The sequence below is a fragment of the Malania oleifera genome, chromosome 1 (genome assembly GCF_029873635.1).
Source record: "Malania oleifera isolate guangnan ecotype guangnan chromosome 1, ASM2987363v1, whole genome shotgun sequence".
Taxonomy (NCBI): Eukaryota; Viridiplantae; Streptophyta; class Magnoliopsida; order Santalales; family Ximeniaceae; genus Malania; species Malania oleifera.
Window position 1 is genome coordinate 155,734,908 of NC_080417.1, and position 19,042 is coordinate 155,753,949.

The window sequence follows — 19,042 nt, forward strand, 5'->3', positions numbered from 1 at the left end:
TATTTTGTTATCTGCTCAATTTGTTAGTTCTTCAGCTTTAGATATATATACTTATTGATGTAATAATTTTAATCATTAATGAGATTCAAAATTTCTCTCTCTACGTCTGGCTGTTTCTTCACATGGTATTAGAGCAATTAGAGAAATTCTTCTCTCATGGCTTCCTCTACAACTTCTTCAAATACTTCTTGTTCTCCTATCAACTCCAATGTTGATCCGAGCTCAAATCCTTATTATTTCCAAAGCAGTGATGGTCCAAACCTGCACCTGGTAAATAAGGTTATTACTCGAGACAACTTTCAAACATGGAGCATGTGTGTAACAATGACACTAAGCGCCAAGAACAAGTTGGGGTTCATTGATGGAACTCTGGAAGCTCCTCTCGCTACTTATGTGAATTATGCCACCTAGAAACGAGGCAATGACACTGTGAAGTCATGGATTCTCAATTCGCTGTCTAATGATATTTATTCCAATGTGATGTTCATCAAATCAACAAGGGATATATGGATTGAACTTGAAGATCGATTCTCCTTGACTAATGGACCTAGGATCTTCCAATTGTAGCAATCTATTTCTAATTTGACACAAGGTCAGATGAATATTGTTGATTACTTCATACAATTGAAGTCCTTATGGGATGAACTGATGAGTTATAGGCCAATTCCCGAGACATCTTGTAACGCCCCGATTTTCGTACCAATTTTTTTTACAATAATAAATCTTTACACATCATCAACAATATTCACAAATTGGCCATGTCAATAACCCTGTTACCACTCATATGATCCGACCCACATTGGGTACTAGGTAAAAAGTCATATCATTTATACAACCTAACAGTGGAAGATAGTATAAACTTAACAACCAAAATACAATACCCAGAATATCAATATACATATATATACATTACCATCACATACCCAAAACAACACAACTCTACGGAAATTACACCCCCCTAGTCCAAGAACTCACCCTATGTGTCAGGGGTTTAGCTCCTTATGGTCTCGGAGCTCTATCACTTGATCTATCTCTGTTTCCTAAAAAGTTTAGATAATTTGGGTGAGACACATTTCAGTAAGAAAGAATAAATTATTTACAATGTGTGGTAATATGAGTTCAATTATAGCACACTTTACTTCAAGTCATCATTTCATCTAAGAAAAATACCCTGATAACATATTCTCATCATCATATAGATATACAACACAAGCTTTTATAAACTTTAAAACAATTTCTCAAGTTCAATCATTTCCAACACATATTTACCCGCGAAATTCCTGAAAATAGGGAAGATTACCCGCTCATACAGGTAACTTCCCTCTGCCCTAACACATTTTGCAGTCAGGTATGGTCACATCTGATACCTATCAAAGTACTCACCTTACTCAGTAAGCCCTCAGACGGAGTGTTTCACTTTGCCTCAATTATTTATATTATTAACTTCACGGTTCCATTTCTCAATTTTATCATTCTCTTTTTTTCAATTTCCATTATTTCTTTCATTTATCATTTTAACCCATTTTATCATTCTTTCACTTTCCGGCTTATGAGTATCCTTGATATCTAGTACCAACATCGCGTCTGTAACTCATGGCTACCCTAAGGATCTTTCTTTCCACGCCATGCTTCCTCCAATGGTCAAGGTTGTGCGGCCTGAAAGCTGGATCTAACCACGGTTAGCCGACCCGGTTATATCAAAATATCATATCACATATCTCGCATCTGTAGTACGACTAGCCAGCCTATAGCCCTGATTCGAACTCAGGGGGCACAACAACTCTACTATACAGCTCAGTCGACTGCCATGCCACACGCTCCAAGAGTCCGTGTAGTTGCACTACACCACTAGTAACGGTATCGTGTTCAATATCACAACCCATCATTAGGGTTTCCATAACCATCCATCAGGGTTATCATGACCACATACCCGCAATCATTATGCGGTATGTAACGACCTACTATTTAATAGGGTTTTTTTATTTATTTTATACTATGATATTTAACATGCTCTGATATCATACTGGATTGAACCTAATCATTAACCTAAGTAGTCAGAAGCGAAAATCAAATAAACATGTCCATATATAATTATATACAATACGATACCGGAGTGTTAACATGTTTTCCAAAATATACACATATCATTGTTCCCCCAATATCCTCAACCGGTGAGGGGTATACAAAAATATTCCCAAAATATACTCACTCTCTCTCTGACAGGGCAGTACTGAAACCCCTCTATCTGCGAGCCCGGTTTATTACTAGTGTATGACAATTGAGCTACAATACTGAGAAAAATCTATTACTATATAGTCATGTATCATTGAATCTGTAAAACATAATACTAGAAATATAATCTTCATCTTTTACCTGTTACTTAACATTTATGTACTTTAGGTTTCTATTCAAAATACTGCTAGTATATATATATCTTTTTTGTTTCTATAAAGCTGTATAAACATAATAATAACTGTAAAACTTTCCTGTGGATAACTATGTGTCATGATTTAACCCCTCATGACAGGGTTGTGCAGCCCGTAGGCGGGATTTATCCTGACTGGCCAACCAGGAATAAATCACTATATTCCATAGTCTGATCAACCCTCCTCAACCCATATCTGATGGGGAGTCTGTCCACTTGTGGGCTCTATGCGATCGACCTTTATACCACACATTATCTGAATAGGTGGTTGCACTCTATAAATTGTACGTAGTTACGGTACCGTGCTCTATAAACTGTATGGTGCAATAGGGTCTGATACTATATAAGACATCTCTATATACACAACTATTTGTTTTAACATGATTCTGTAATAATTATATAAATCATGACGTTGTAAAAAACTGTATCTATATCAACTATGTTTCTGTAATAAACTGTAAAACTATATGTCATGGTACTGTAAATTGTATCTATATCAACTGTATAATCATGGTATTCTGTAATTGCTGTAAAATACATTCACTATCTATATATTCTATAAACACATCTCTGAAAATACTGTAAAGTATGTTTCTATACTATATTCATATTCTCAAGTCACACAATAATTTTAAAACATATTAATCACATTTGATAAACTGTATAAATCTCTATTGTAAACAGTACTTTGGTGGAACATTTATAATTTCATACTGAAAACATATTCATATAACTTAGCATAGCATATTTCCCTTACCTATTTCCTATTAAAAATTCCCTACTATAATGGATTCAACACCCGCAGTGTTCTCCACTCAACACCCTAAAAATCATAAATTCCAAAACAAAACATCAATATTTCTTGACTTACATCATTTCTTACAATTTTCAGAAGGCCAAAAATGGACTAAAAGGTCTTACCCTGAATTTAGGATGAAATCCAACTTCGTTTCACCAACGATTCGTTCCAGCAAACTTGCAGAGAACTTTGCCAGTAGCGTTGTGGTGGATTCGGATTGTCGATCCGGCGACTGGCCTGGCTGAAATCGAAGAGAGAAAGGAGAGAGTCTGTAGGGGGGAGAGAGAGAGAGAGAGAGAGCACTGAAATTTGATTAAAAATCCGAGTTTGCACTACTTATAGGGTCAGATTCGTCGACGAGTCCTTCAGTAAATTCGTCGACGAACCCTACCCTTCGTCGACGAAATTCAGAGTAGCCCAAATTCGTCTCTCGGTATTTCTCGTCGACGAAACGGGACCTCATTGACGAGATCCTAAAGACATTCGTTGAGAATCCCTGTATTCGTCGACGAATCTAGAAAATCCTTGAAATTATATTCTCCAAAGTCTACTGCCTCCTTCTGTTACTGATTCAATTTCTCTCTCTCTCTCTTCATTATTTAAATACCATTATTTTTTGAGTCGTTACATGGTATTGGCATTTTATCAATCATATTTCAATGATCCCATTACAGTGGTCATACTTTGCAATGTTTACATTTTCCCAGTATTCGCTGTTAGTATACTCAATTCAATCAACACATTTCAATTCCATATTGTAGTATTCATATTTCCCATTTTCCCTTTTCCGTATATACGGTTCAGAATTCACGTTCTCGTTTTCATGTTTCAATATTTTCATATCCATATATACTATTAATCTCATATCAATATATCTCAATTCATCTCATAATAGTATATATCATGTTTCGCGTATTTTAACATTTCTTAAAATACTCATATCAGTAATTTACACAATCTCATTTTCATAGAAATCATTTCTATTCACATATAAATATCATATTTCATTATTTTCCACTAACATATCAATAATTCTCATTCCATTATTTTCTCAACAATTACTCATTCTTATATTTCACATTTTTCATTATGCATCACACAGTTTTTACCTAATATTCATAATATATTAATTTCACAAGAAAAAATACCGTAACTTTATTTTCCAAATATTCATTCAATCAATAATATAAAAATAGTGTTATAATTTATTCCTCTTACCTGACTTACTGAGAGTCTCATTAAAACTCATATCCTACGCCCTTGACGCCCGAAACTCAAATCCTACAATTCGCATTTTTCCCAAATTAATTAACTCATTTCCTAAAATTATCGCCCAGAAATCCCAACAAGAACTTACGCATCTCTGCAACGACAAAGGCGAAACCCCCTTCTTCCCGTCTGCCCTCCATGGCCTAAAGATGCTTTTCTTTGCCTCCATTCCTTGATTATTGCCGATGACCACGAGATTAGAGAGTCGACAGGCCTCAAGAATTCCACGAGGGGCTGATGGTGACACCATTCTCCACTGTGCTATTGTGGAAGCCCACTTTGGTAATTTATATTTAATAGCTTTAATTGTGAGAACACCTTAACTGATGCATCTTCTGTCTCTTCTTGTCAATGGCAAAATACTATGCCTCAAGAGTGAAGAGTGGTTTTGTGAGAGCAACATGAAATTCAAAGTTCTATTCTCTCTTCTTTTTTAGCACAAAAAACTCGCGCGAGGAATGGAAACTAGTCATATATATATATATATATATAAGCAATTAAAAAAATAGAATTTTAAATTAGTTAGGTTAGTTAGGATATGATTGGTCTAGACTTGTGTGAGTGGATAGATTCAGTCACAATTTAGTTGATTTTAGATATACTGGTAAGATTCAAATGGATTTGATATGGAACTAAAACGAATTGCATGCATTGAATTGTGAATCACAAATGATAAGGTTTTAACAACTATAATCAAAATATAGATATACATACATATGTTACTAAGTTTAATCAACCAACCTATGAGACAAACACTTATATATATATATATATATATATATATATATATATATATATATAAAATTTTAGAATAGATGGAAAATATTTGGGGATTAATCAGATAAAAAATTATTAATTTAATCAATTCCACCTCTTGCATCAAGGAGGAAGTTTAATAAGTTCGGGCAACCTATGCTCACATAGTCACATCACAATTATTGCTGCTGGGTAGCTGGCTCTGTACTTATAATATTTATATATATGTTTGAAGCCAACGACCAGTCAGCACCTAGACTCGTGTGTATAGAAGAGACGACAAGTGGTACGTAAAGAGTTAGCTTTTCAATTCACCTCTCTTTCGTCAATCTGGAAGACTGGAATCCAACAAATTGAAGAGACGTACCAACTTCACCTTACTTCCTTCCCCGGCCTACCTTATTTCATTTCATGAAAATCTATAAATGCTTAATTCCTCGAAGAAAATATATATATATATATATATATATTTATATATGTATATGCTGTGGGTCTGTTCTTCAATCGTATATGGATACGAATCAGACCCCATTGCTGCTCTCTTCTTCTTCTTCTTCTTCTTCCTCTGCTCTACAGCCTCCTTCTCCTTCCGATCATGCAGTCAAGAGAACTGGTATTTACTTATTTCTTTATTTATTCTACCTCCAATAATCTTCTCGGCAATTCAACTTAATTATTCCTGTTTTATTATGCTTTTACCTTAATTAATTTTGTAATTGTATGTTTATATAATTAATGTGTTGGTGAATGGCGACATGTACATATAGGGGGCGTGTATACGGCGGTGGCGCATATAATAACAGGGGTGATAGGATCAGGAGTGCTGTCGCTGGCATGGAGCATGGCTCAGCTAGGGTGGATCGCCGGTCCATCGTGCATGCTGCTATTTGCTCTCATCTCCCTCGCTTCTGCATTCCTTCTCTCCAACTGCTACAGATCTCAAACTCAATCTCCATCTCCGCCCTCCCGTAACCCCTCCTATCTCCAAGCTGTTCGCTCCTTTTTAGGTACCCCCCTCGTTCAATTATAAATTTAACTTTATTTATTCTAATTTCATCCCATCCCTCACGATTAAGATTGTTCAACTCAACTTGTGTGAGTGTGAATTTTGAGGTGAATTGGGGGCGAACACAGACATCCTGGGTTTGATATTTTAATTTCACACACACACACACACACATAGAAATTAAATAAGAAATTTTCAAGCTAAAATTAACTTAGAAGATAGATTGAGAGTTGAATGGTAGGGTAGGATCATATAATTAATTTTGTTCTTGCACTGGTGGTGGTTTTAAATTTCAAAGATTTGGAATGGTAGGTATGTTATATAAGATAAGCTTTCTAATTGGTTGGCCAATTACATGTACACTTTACTACAGGTATAGATTTGAACCAATGCCAAATGCAAATGTATATTTATTTATTTATTTATTTTACGAAAATTGTAATTTTATTGATAATCCTCACTTATAGCAGAAAAATACCATGATTACAAGTAAGACACATGGGATTTACACTTAAACTATCAAAATCGTTCCTGACATCAAAACCAATACTGAAAAAACCATAATCATTATCCAACTAAAATAATCTAAACATGCTTAAATGAAATCAAAACCAAACAAAACAAAGATAAACAAATTACCTGAAAAATGATGACAATTACCTGCAAACATAAATCAAAGGAAAACATGGCAAACCAAATGATAACAATTAAAGACGAAAGTTTAGAATACTCATTTTATCCATACAAATGAGACCTCTCATTTTACTCAGCAACACATCACCTATAAAATATCTCCTCGTGTTGCCTCCCTCGCCTTGACGAGTCAAGAAATCCGCCACCTGATTTCCTTATCTAAATTGGTGCTTTATATAGAACCAAAGACTTTGTAACTCCTTTAACAATTCCCAAAAGACACATAAGTACCAGGAGGAACAAATTCCAGACGTCAGTCATCCCACCACAAATTTTGAATCGCTTTCAATACAATTATTCTGATATCCCAACTCTTTACAGAGTCGAACATCACTAGTAAGATCTTGCAACCACGCTCCATTATTAGTACTTGGCTCAAATTTTCCAGAGAAAGCAGCCTTAATACTACCCGATGAGTCACGGATGATACCACTGCCACTACAAGAACCTAGATTCCCTCTACAAGAGTAATCTATATTTAGCTTCAACCAACATACTAGAGGCCTTTCCCATACTACTTTTCTAGAAGTTCTAAACTTTTGCATTTTCATTTTCACATGAAGCTCTTCCAATAAATTCTTATCTAAAGAGGGCAAGGAACCCTTCAAGCCTTCTACAATTCTTGCAAGACAAAACCTCACCAATAATCAAACTGCATTCATCAACTCATACTTATCTTCCATGTGGGCTTTACAATGTCTGAGTCATAGTTTCCAAGAAATTATAGTAGGTAATAAATCAATGATCGTACCTTTTTGGGTTGATTTTTTGGTACATTTGAACTATCTACTAATTTTCACCTTCCATGGTTTAACCTCAAAATTTAGAGTTCCTACGACAAACGCTGCTCTCTTCCACACCATACTTGCAATGGATCTCGTTGTCAAAACATAATTGCGGGACTCCTCTTTTTTATCCACGCAGCAGTTGCAACATGAGACCATATCAAATCCCCGTTTCTGCACTCTCTCATCTACAGGAAGACATTAGAACATGACTTTCCACATACACAATGATACTTTCTTAGGAAGTAATTTATGTCAGACCCACTCCATCCATGGGCACCGCTCCCCTTTAATTCTTATCACCTCCCAAGCCGAGGGAGTTGAAAAATTTTCATTTATGGAAGGCTTCCAAATAAACACATCAGGCCCCACTCTATACTTTATAGATGACAACAAAATCTCATCCATTTTTAGGATCCCTACCAATTTTTCACATATTAGTGCCCCAATTCTTAGACTCCCAGCAGTCTTAAATTTTTAACTCAGGATGATGGACCGTGTAAAAACACTCAGTAAAGGGACCACTGCTCAACCACTTATCAAACAAAAAAGAAGATTTTCCTCCTCTAACTTTCACATAAATATTCTCATAAACCTCTAGAAAAACCTTTAAGATTATTTTCCAAAACTGAGAGCCTGCAGGAGTAAAATTGGCTGAAGCCATGTGACCTGATTTAACATATTTAGCCTTAAAGAAACTGGTCCAAAGATTATCTAACGGCATAAGTCTCCAAACAAAGTTCATGTGAAAAGTTCTTTGAACGTCATTAAGGTCCCTCACACCAACACTCCCTTAATCTAAGGGTTTACAAACCTTTGACCAAGCACACCATTTCATTTTCGCCCTACCATTACTCTCCCTCCTAGAAAAGAGAAGAGAGAATGAAATTAATATTTCTGATCACCATCGAAGGAACTAAGAGAACTGCTAGCGTATATGTCCCAGCAACCTCATCTACCAACTCGCCACCTTATTTCGAATTTTTGAGACCAAGGTTCAAACATTCTAGCAGTAAGGCATTCAAAAATCAAACGTGCCCCAAGGTACATCGTTGGGAATTTTCCTTCCGCAAAACTCATCAACTAAAATAGTCCCTTTCTTCTAGAAATGTTGATTTGTTTGACAAAAAGAGAACTAATTTTTCCTTGTTGATTAATTGGCCAGACCAACTTTCATACAAATTCAACGTCTTCAACAAAATCTACAAAGATCTCCTTTCTTCGTTAGCAAAAACAAGCAAGTCATCCGCATATAATAAATGAGAGATTAAAGGAGCTCCCCTTGGAAGAAAAAAAATTTTAATTCTGCCTTCCTCAAAAAAAAATTTTTAATAATCTCGAAAGAATCCTTCCATCAAAATAAATAAATATGGACAGAGGATCACCTTGCCGAAAGCCCTATTGAGACTTGAAAAAACCCCTATACGTACCATTCATCATGATCGAAAACCATGGGATCTTAACACATTCTGCTATTAAGTTACAAACTTGACTAGAAAAGTCAAAACCCTCCAAGACCCAAATCAATAATCTCCAGTCAACCCGATCATAAATCTTTGCCATATCCACTTTTAAAACTACATTTCCCCATTTACTCTTTTTGTTGATTAAGTGAACCATTTCTTGCGCCAAAGTAATATTTTCAAAAATACTTCTATCAGGAAGAAAAGAACCTTGTTCTGGAGAGATAATTCTATTCAAGCATTGCGTCAATCTACCTACAATAATCTTTGAAAAAATTTTGTAGGCGACAGAACACAAGCTAATTGGTCTAAACTTTTCAAAGCTTCTTGGATCATTCACCTTAGGGATAAGAACAAAATAAGAAGAAGTGAAAACTAAAAAATTCCTTGCCAACTTCCAACAAATTCTCTTTAACTAAGTCCAACAAGATTTGTAAAATCCTGAACCAAAACTATCAGGTCCTGGACTACTATCTTTTGGGATAGAATTTAGAGTTGTTTTCAACTCCATTTCCGAATGTTTTTTGACCAAATACTCATTTTCTTCATCTCATATCTCCTTAGAAATTAGCTAGCTCAAATAAGGTAATGCTCTAGTAGATTGTTCAGAGAAAAAATATTGAAAATGCTTAACCGCACCTTCATGAATCTCCTCAAGGGATGCCAAAACCGTATCATCCTCTAAGACCATAAAATTAATCATCGATGAATTCTGTTTTTGATCAATAACCGCATGAAAAAATTTGGAATTTTGATCACCCTCCACCGACCACCGCTTCTTCACAAGCTGAGAAATACGGGTTTCCTCCCTTTTTCCCCAAAAATTCAATTCACATTTTGTAACCAGGTACTCTGTCTCCACCTCCTAATTGTATCCCCTTTGTAACTACTGCTCCAAGTCTATCATTTGAACCTCTAAATCCTTGATAGCAAGGTCCACCCGGCCAAAGACCTCAACATTCCACCTTTTTAAAGCAACTTTAGCCTTTTTGAGCATAGCAACAAACTTACACATGTCTAAAACCTGAACTGGTTCCATCCGAATCTGACACATAAAAGAAAGGAAATTTTCATAAGAACTCTACACATTTTGATACCTGAAAGGAGGTGGCTCATATCTTGTCAAAGGATTTGAGAAATGTACCAACATACGTTTGTGATCCGAAGTTTTCCTCACCAAGTATTCTAGCCTAGCACTTTAAAAACGATTAATGAACGGCACATTCACAAGAACCCGGTCAAGCTTTGCCCATCTTTTAGTCGGACCAACTTGCACCCACCATGGGACTTTAAATCAACAACACCACAATTGTTCAAACAATTATTAAACTCCTCCATAGCAGTCAAAGGTCTACGCTACCCCCCAATTCATTCCCCATCCTCCCAAATAATGTTAAATTCCCCCACAATAAGCCAATGATTCAACCCTACTTGTAAAGCTTCCAAATCTGTCCAAATACCCCTACGCGCTCATTTAATGAGCATTTTGCATATACAAAAGTGATGAGCACTTTTATCCCATTTAAGACCACCCATCCTGCAATCATTTGATTCGACATACTCACCACTTCAAAATCATCATTCTCATTTCACATTACCCACACTTTACCTCTCATTGCTTCATTCGAACAATAGTCAGGAAAATCTAAAAATTGGGCGAAACGAAACAGAGATTCCTCCTACATGAATGGTTACAAGATGACCAACATAGATATCGAAATTTTCCTAACCAAATTCCTCAAGCATATCTTTAACGTGCCTATATCACACACGTTCCACACCATCATTTTTGTCCTCATAAATTAAGTCTTACACGACGGGTAATAACCCATTGGGATTGCCTCACTTCATTACTGGAAACTTTTACCAATGGACTTCTGGGTCGAAAAAATTACCTTCCGAATCATAGCCTTTGTTATTTGCCAAACTCTGTAATTTGCTCTCATTCTCATATGCAAGCTGGAATGTTCTAGATCTAACCCCGTATTGGCAACCACTAACTTGTTCTCCTGCTCCAGTATTTCAGACACCAGATTTAAATGATTACTCATGTTATCTTGGGTCGGAAACCACTCCTCATCACACCACCAATCAGCCTCCTCTTGACATAGTAGAACACTAAGATAGAATCTCGTTCGTCGAAAGCAGGTTCAACAATCTCCTATCACCATATTCTTTCTAAGCATCTCGTCACCCTGCACTCTTTCGCTCGCCTGATGCACAACACAATCTTCAACCACCTCTGGAATTACTTTTCCTCCCTTACTGCCTTTATCCACCACCAATGCGTTACACTTTCTTTGCACTTCAATCTTTTCCATCTCACCATTCTCAATTGCCTGAGAATTATTGCCAGACCCACCTGCATGCATCCCCTCATCAATGAGGACCAGATGAGGACTACCCTCCTCTAAACCCTATTTTCCTTTATCCACAACTTACTTTACCTCTTTTCTAATCTCCTTATTATTAGACACAATAATAGGATCCACTCCCACATTTCCACTTGCACCTTCATTTAAGTTCTTGTCCTTCCTTCCCACCTCCTTCAAAGCTTTGACTTTCCCCTTCTTTCTTTCAATCATCATCTCATTCTTATTAACTATTTCCACCTTCACACGATCACCTAACCTACAAGAAACCTCTGTATGTCCCTAACGGAAACCCTTTTACAATAAAAAACCCGCTTCTCACACACCACTTCTTGCCACACATGATGTTTTTGACCGACCACCAATGGGAAGCCATGAACTAACACCTCTTGCAAATCCACTTCCATACAAATTCTCACCCCCGTAGCGTGAGTTCTATAGAGTATGGCATTATCCGTTCCAAGAAACTTTTCAAACCTTGTAGCGAGAATTTGAAGACAATCCAACCTATACAAGAGCAGCGGCAATCCCGGTAGGAAGATCCATTGAGAAGCAATTGATGATTCTTTTTTGACATTAAAATCAACCGTCTAGTTGAAGAAGCGGAACTGACAACCAACCACAACCCATCCCTCCCTCACCCATGCGTGCAAATAATCTTTCTCATTAGTCAGGCGCAGCAACAAGTGATATTCATCCATAAAGCTCGGAACCGCACCAAAACCCCATGTCTTAACAATCTGTAACTACAACACATCAATTGACGGCCTCTTCAATAAAAATTTCAAAACAATTGCAAATTTCAAATCTTCAACCACTTTATCCATCTCAACATCCGAAAAGACGAAGCCTAATTCCCCATTGATAATCTCAGGTTTTTTTAATGGTAACTGAAATTTGGATTGAGGCACAGATCGTTGAAGTGCCTGCACAAAAGAACGTTTACCACCCAAAACATTGTTTTCCTTCTCAACCATCTTTCCATCCCATACAACATCCAACCCATCCACTTGGGAACCAGACTTGACAGCCCTCTCATTCCCGCCGGTAACAAGGGTTACCGGAGGGCCGCCCATGAAGGGCAAGGACGAAAACCAAGCGTACACAATAAAATATGTGATTTAAAAAAATTGGATTTATAGTTTGAATCAAAATCAGTGTTTTGATTAGTAAAGGCACAAACAAGCCTTACTTTTCCAAAGAAATTCACAAATTCCAAATATATGAGTTGAGATCAAATTTTAGGGACACACCTCTTCGCCGGAATAGATGGTGCCTTCTCCGAAGGAGATCCGTCCGCCAACGTGTGTACAAACTAACAATGCTACTGATGGCGTCGAAGCTCCGGTCCCAAGTAGACTACTCCAACAAAAAGGAGAATAGTTGAATCTGCACAAAGTTTCTCCGAGGAAGCGAAACCCTCAGAAAACGGCGAAACCCTATTCCCAATTCATTGTCGGCACAGGCGCAAGAGCTTTGACAAACGCTCTCTCGCAGCGGCTGGTTATAAGTGATAACGGTACGAATCGTACAAGCCAATCACCGACGAAGGTTTTCGTCGTCTTGATAAAATCGGAACTCGAAGGACGAGAGATAATCTGCACAAAGTTTCTCCGAGGAAGCGAAACCCAAACATAACCGGCGGCTTTGTATTCTTTATATATAGGGATAAAGTAATGTTTCATAATAGTATAAATAAAATTATAAAATTAATTTTTTTTTCAAAGAGAGCTAGTAATTTTATCATTCAACTCTGCTCTTTCACTTCAAGTGTGAGTAGCTTTAATCTATAAGTTTTTTCATGTTTATAAGAAATTATTTCGGTTTACACTTGCTTTTTATCTTTACGTGTTTACATACCAAGACAATGTTATAAAGACAAACAAAAAGATTATACTCTTACAAGCATATATCTGTCATAGCATCTTGAATATATATTTTAGTGCACAATGCATATGGCTTAGATTATATAGAATTCCTTCTATATTGAGTTGCTAGAAAGACTCTACATACATACTGTTGCGACATACATGGCATTTCAGGAAGGAGGAGCGCGTGGTTGTGTGGCACCTTTGTACAAATATACTTGCTTGGGATTGGGGTGGCATATACAATTACCTCTGCCAGCAGTATGAGGTGCAATTAAGTTGCCTAGCTATATGTGCGTCCATTGTTATACTTGGGATTGTTATTGTTAGTTGCCCAACTAATATCAAATGATATCTTCCAATTCGATTGAGAAAAACAAATTTAATAGTTGCGGTTAATCACATTATTTTAATTTTTGATAAAATTGTTTAATGTGATATTGATCAGAGCAATTCAAAAATCAAACTGTTACCATAAAGAAGGGCACGAGGCTGCTTGCAAATTCAAAGAAACTTATTATATGCTTTTATTTGGAGGTGTCCAAATCGTGATGTCTCAAATCCCTGATTTCCATAACATGGAGTGGCTCTCCATTGTTGCTGCTATCATGTCTTTCTCCTATTCCTCCATTGGATTCGCGCTTGGCCTCGCCAAAGTCATAGGTATGTTCCTCAATTAATTGCCTCTTACATCTGGTTCATTAGAAGATCTATTGGACCAAGGCTAACAATGAGAGGTAATAGTAGGGGTGTTGAGATTAGGAATCAAACTTCAAAGAAGTAATAATAAGTTAGCATGACTCTTGAATTAGCTTCTTGCATGTATGTGTTATGAAATTAAATGAACCTGTGAGGTAGGCACGTACAGAAAATGAATAGAAAGTAGAAGTGAAAAATAAGAGAGGAACACATTAATTAACACCATTTGATTGACAGTGGGCAGTTGATAATGTGCCCATGATTATGAAAAGCACTACTACTTTAAAATGAATAACCATGCAATTTCAAACATTAGGCCCCGAATTAACTATTTGCAGTAAAAATTTGACTTTTGAGTCGAACAAAGGTCTTAGCGTAGTGATTCACCTCCCAGCTCCCATAGAGGAGACACAGAAAAGGGTGGGGGAGGGAGGGTTTGAAACCTGTTATCGGAATTATTGTGGCCTTTGAGCATGCATGCATATATTTGTACGGATTATGGGGGTGCTTGATAGGCACTTTGGGATGGTTGAAAAGTGTTTTGAGCATGGCCCCTTTGGGGGCCTTGCATAGGATAGGGGCATATAATATAACAACAACAACAATAATAAAATCAAGTCTTAAGTCCCACTAGGTTAGATTGGCTATATGAATCCTTCTCCGTCAATTTATGTGATCATGGAGCATTTCTTTTGATAAATTTAGGGTACTGTAGATTCATACTCTATTTAGAAGATTATATTTATGAGACACGTGAATATTGTTAGGAGATGGAAAAGTTAAGGGAAGCATCACAGGGGTCCCAACTTCAACCATGGCTCAAAAGGTGTGGCTGGTCTCGCAGGCAATTGGAGACATTGCTTTTGCTTATCCATTCCCATTGATTCTTCTTGAAGTACAGGTACGTAATCTCTGCCTATTTTATGTATATACACTCTACATGCACAAGAGGGTAATCAAAAAATTTTAATCAACCTAATGAATTGAAGTGATTGATGTTTAGGACACATTGAAGTCACCTCCGCCAGAGAACCAGAGCATGAAGAAGGCATCAATGATAGCAATCTGCATCACAACAGTATTCTACCTCTGCTGTGGAGGCTTTGGGTATGCTGCCTTTGGGAATTCTACCCCAGGGAACCTCTTGACAGGATTTGGGTTTTATGAGCCATACTGGCTCATCGACTTCGCCAATGCTTGCATTGTGGTTCACTTGGTTGGAGGGTATCAGGTACTGCCGTACAAGTTCCACCCCACCCCTACCCTTAAGTTGTTTTTTTATGTATACTAATTCCATCGAGTGGGTAGCTAACATGGTTTATGGATCAGGTATACAGCCAACCCCAGTTTGCAGCAGTTGAGAGATGGTCTGCCAGGAAATTCCCAAACAGCGGAATTGTGAAAAATTATTATACGTTGAGACTCCCCTTTTTACCAGCTATTAGATTGAGTGTTTTCAGGCTCTGTTTCCGATCTGTGTATGTTGCGATGACGACTGGGCTGGCAATGATGTTGCCATACTTCAACCAGGTTTTGGGAGTGTTGGGGGCCATGAACTTTTGGGCATTGAGTATATATTTTCCAGTGGAGATGTACTTTGTGCAGAAAGGTATTGCGCCTTGGACCAGAATGTGGGTTGTTCTTCAAATTTTTAGCATTACCTGCTTGCTTGTCACAGTTTTCGCATTCATTGGGTCTGTTGAAGGGCTTATAGCTGCAAAATTCAGCTAACCAAGAATCCATGCATAAGTACCAGTACTATATACTATACAGTACTCTATCTGCATTGCCGATTTATTTGAGGGCAGAAGAGAGTTGAAGCCACACAGTTAGGTAGGGCTTTATTGTTTTTTTTTTTTTTTTTAACCATGTCAAGCTTCTCTGAATTTTTAGTGGAGAGGCTAACTAGGCTTCTGTTCTGCTGAGATTGACCCGGCAGGGGCATATTGAAATATGAAAGTCATGATTTTATTCTGACATAAATAATGCTAAAGAAACGCTGTGGTGTATGCATTTAAAAATCTTTAAAGATAAAGAATAGGGAATTTGTGGTGTGGACATTTTAGTTCGAGTTTAAGAATAGTTAACAAGCGTGCGCACACGCATATATGTATATATGTGGACTTTAATTCATAATTATATATATGTACAAAAGAAAAATATGAAAAAAAAAATACTAATAAGAAATGGTTTCTCTAAGATTTGTAACTAATTGATCACATGATGGTATGTATATTAATGTTTGGAGACACTTAAAATAGTGTATAACTATATTATTAAAACTCTTATCAAACTATACCTCTTACTTTCTATAATACAAATATTAATGTGTCATTGCATAAATGGTGGTTTCCAAATCGAAGTTTCTTAGAAGTCTTTCTTTATGAATGGGGGACATGAGAACCATGAAAACATTTTATACAAACAAATAAATGATGAATGACAACAAAATATGCTTTGATTTGAAGTTCAAGAACATTTTGTGAGAAATCAAGTGACATGATATCGCGGTTGTGAAAGATGGACCAAGTGGACAATTCAAAATAACACATATTCCATTTGATTGTTGTAGGCAAAATTTGTGGTTGAACTAGGATAAATAGCGATTAATTGTTTATAAAAATATATACATGTAAGTACGTAACAAGACCAAGGATTCAAATAGAGGATCAATTTCAAAAGACATCAAGATGCGTCTAATGGTTCTAATAAGAGTTAAACATAGCTTACAAATTAATATATAGTAACATTTTTTTTGTAACTTAGTAAATTTCTAGTCTAGTGTTGTTGTAACGTCCTCAATATTCGCACCATTTATATATATATATATATATATATATATATATATATATAACCATATCTACATAGCGGATATATAAGTCATACAACCATATATACTAAATAATATCAGAATTTAGTACATTCAGACCATAGCTGTAACGACCTGCTAATTAAATAAAATTCATTTTCCCTAATTTTAAATCCAATCATTAACCTAAACAGCGGAAAGTCAACCATATAAAATAAATCCACACATAACACAATACTAGAGTGTCAAATTAACCCACAATATACAATCATCACTCTTCTCTTGAAACTACCCTTATTGATACCAAGGGATTACAAAAACATGCCACCCAAATACTCACTCTTAAAAAGGGCAGTACAACAGCCCCTTTACCAGCAAGTCTGCTCCACTCGCCTAACTAGTTCGCCTGAAAAACAATTCAACACTGGGATGAGCCAACGCTCGGTAAGAGGAAACATACTATTACTAGTGTGTGGCCACTAAGCTATAGTTTGGTAAAAATAATCTAATTTAAAAATAGTATGAATAATTGAATCTAAAAAAAAATGCTGATATTACATAACGTATAATAAAAACCATTAACTACATAACTTAACATGTCAACCTATATGAAATTACTTTTCATATTAATACTACTATTCCTAAAAGTCTGATAGTACTTATAATATCTGAGAAATTTTCCTGGATGGCTGTATGTCATGATTTAACCCTTCATGATAAGGTTGTGCGACCCGAAGGCGAGACCTATCCTGGCTGGTCTACCAGGGTAAGTCAACTAAACTCCGACAGTCTGATCGACCCCCTCAATCCATATCTAATGAAGAGTCTGTCCCGACGTGAGCTTGATCGACCTTATACCACTTACTATCTGAGTAAAGTGGTTGCACTCTGAACTGAATATCTGTAGTTACGGTATTGTGCTCTGCTGTCCGATACTATATAGGTAACTGATATCTATAATATACTGCTTTTAGTATGGTTTCTAAAATAACCATAACCCTGTAAGTGTATCTGAAAATCTAAATAAACTGTCTAATATTCTGATTTAATATATATATATGAACTATTGTCTGAATAACTAAATTTCAAGGCATTATAGTATTGTTAAACATAATATTCTCGGACTACTGAGAATGAATATTTTCATAGTATTTCTATTAGTAAATGAATATTTTCATAGTATTTCTGTTAGTAAACTATAACCATAGTGTCCATAATACATATAAGTACAGTACCATTATATGAATAACCGATGCCACACTAATAGATATTAATATTACCAGGTTCTAAAAACTGTATATATAGTTTGAATCATAAGTTAATACAAGCATATAATTTGTGCTGAAATTATGTATGGTTGCCTAGCATAGCATGTTTCCTTTACCTAACTACTAGAAAGCCCCTACTGAATATCGGTCTTACACTCGCAGGGTTTCCCACTCAACACCCTGAAAATATATCCCAAAGCAAAATATCACTATTTCTATGTTTACAGTATTTCCTATAACTGTTGGAAAATCTGTAAAACACATGTATAGTAGCTTAAAATATTTGTATCATTTGAACTTTCTATCATTCATACTGCTATATCATACTATATACGACAAAAGCTATAAAACTGTATATATATCATGAGGTTATATATAACTGTACTCTTTCCCTGGGACTCTATATGTCATGATTTAACCCCTCATGACAGGGTTGTGCGGCCCGTAGGCGAGACTTAACTTTGGTCGGCCCTCAAGGTAAGTCATCATACTCTACACTACCTCATCTCGGCCAAACTGCATCCACTCCTAAGCTCGGGACTGGCTGCTACCTCGTCAAACTAGTCCCCTCAACCCAATGAACTGGGGAGCTGTATCCTCTCCGAGCATAGTTTGACAGTACCTACACACTATCTGAGATATGTGGTTGTACTCTATTCTGTATATAGCAACGGTACCGTGCCCTATAACTGTATCTGTCTATAATCTTTCCACAAGGATCTGATACTATATACATATAGACTATACTTTTTTTACTGTTTTTATTATGTTTCCAAAATAACCATAACACGATTAATCTAAATTGTAAATACTATAATATCTGTAGCAAC

The 19,042-nt window shown here is 36.3% G+C and overlaps 1 protein-coding gene and 1 long non-coding RNA gene across 2 annotated transcripts; one reads left to right on the forward strand and one right to left on the reverse strand.

Moving 5' to 3' along the window:
* Nucleotides 1-691: 691 nt before the first annotated feature.
* On the reverse strand, nt 692-13,202 carry LOC131168278 (uncharacterized). The gene is made up of 2 exons (XR_009140273.1): nt 12,822-13,202; nt 692-1,040 (listed from the first exon to the last, which is right to left on the reverse strand). It is a non-coding gene; the product is annotated as an uncharacterized LOC131168278 (long non-coding RNA).
* Nucleotides 5,550-16,118, forward strand: LOC131168252 (probable amino acid permease 7). Its single transcript, XM_058127558.1, has 7 exons — nt 5,550-5,862; nt 6,017-6,256; nt 13,611-13,704; nt 13,885-14,099; nt 14,903-15,036; nt 15,139-15,366; nt 15,465-16,118. The coding sequence occupies exons 1-7, from the start codon at nt 5,661-5,663 to the stop codon at nt 15,864-15,866; spliced, it is 1,515 nt and encodes a 504-aa protein (XP_057983541.1). The 5' UTR covers nt 5,550-5,660; the 3' UTR covers nt 15,867-16,118.
* The last annotated feature ends 2,924 nt before the right edge of the window (nt 16,119-19,042 follow it).

Excerpts from the sequence above, each read along its gene's own strand:
- LOC131168252 (XM_058127558.1), top strand. The coding sequence starts at position 5,661 with ATGAAAATCTATAAATGCTTAATTCCTCGAAGAAAATATATATATATA. Across the intron at positions 14,100-14,902 it reads TGGCCTCGCCAAAGTCATAG|GAGATGGAAAAGTTAAGGGA; the intron begins GTATGTTCCTCA and ends GAATATTGTTAG. Across the intron at positions 15,037-15,138 it reads TGATTCTTCTTGAAGTACAG|GACACATTGAAGTCACCTCC; the intron begins GTACGTAATCTC and ends ATTGATGTTTAG.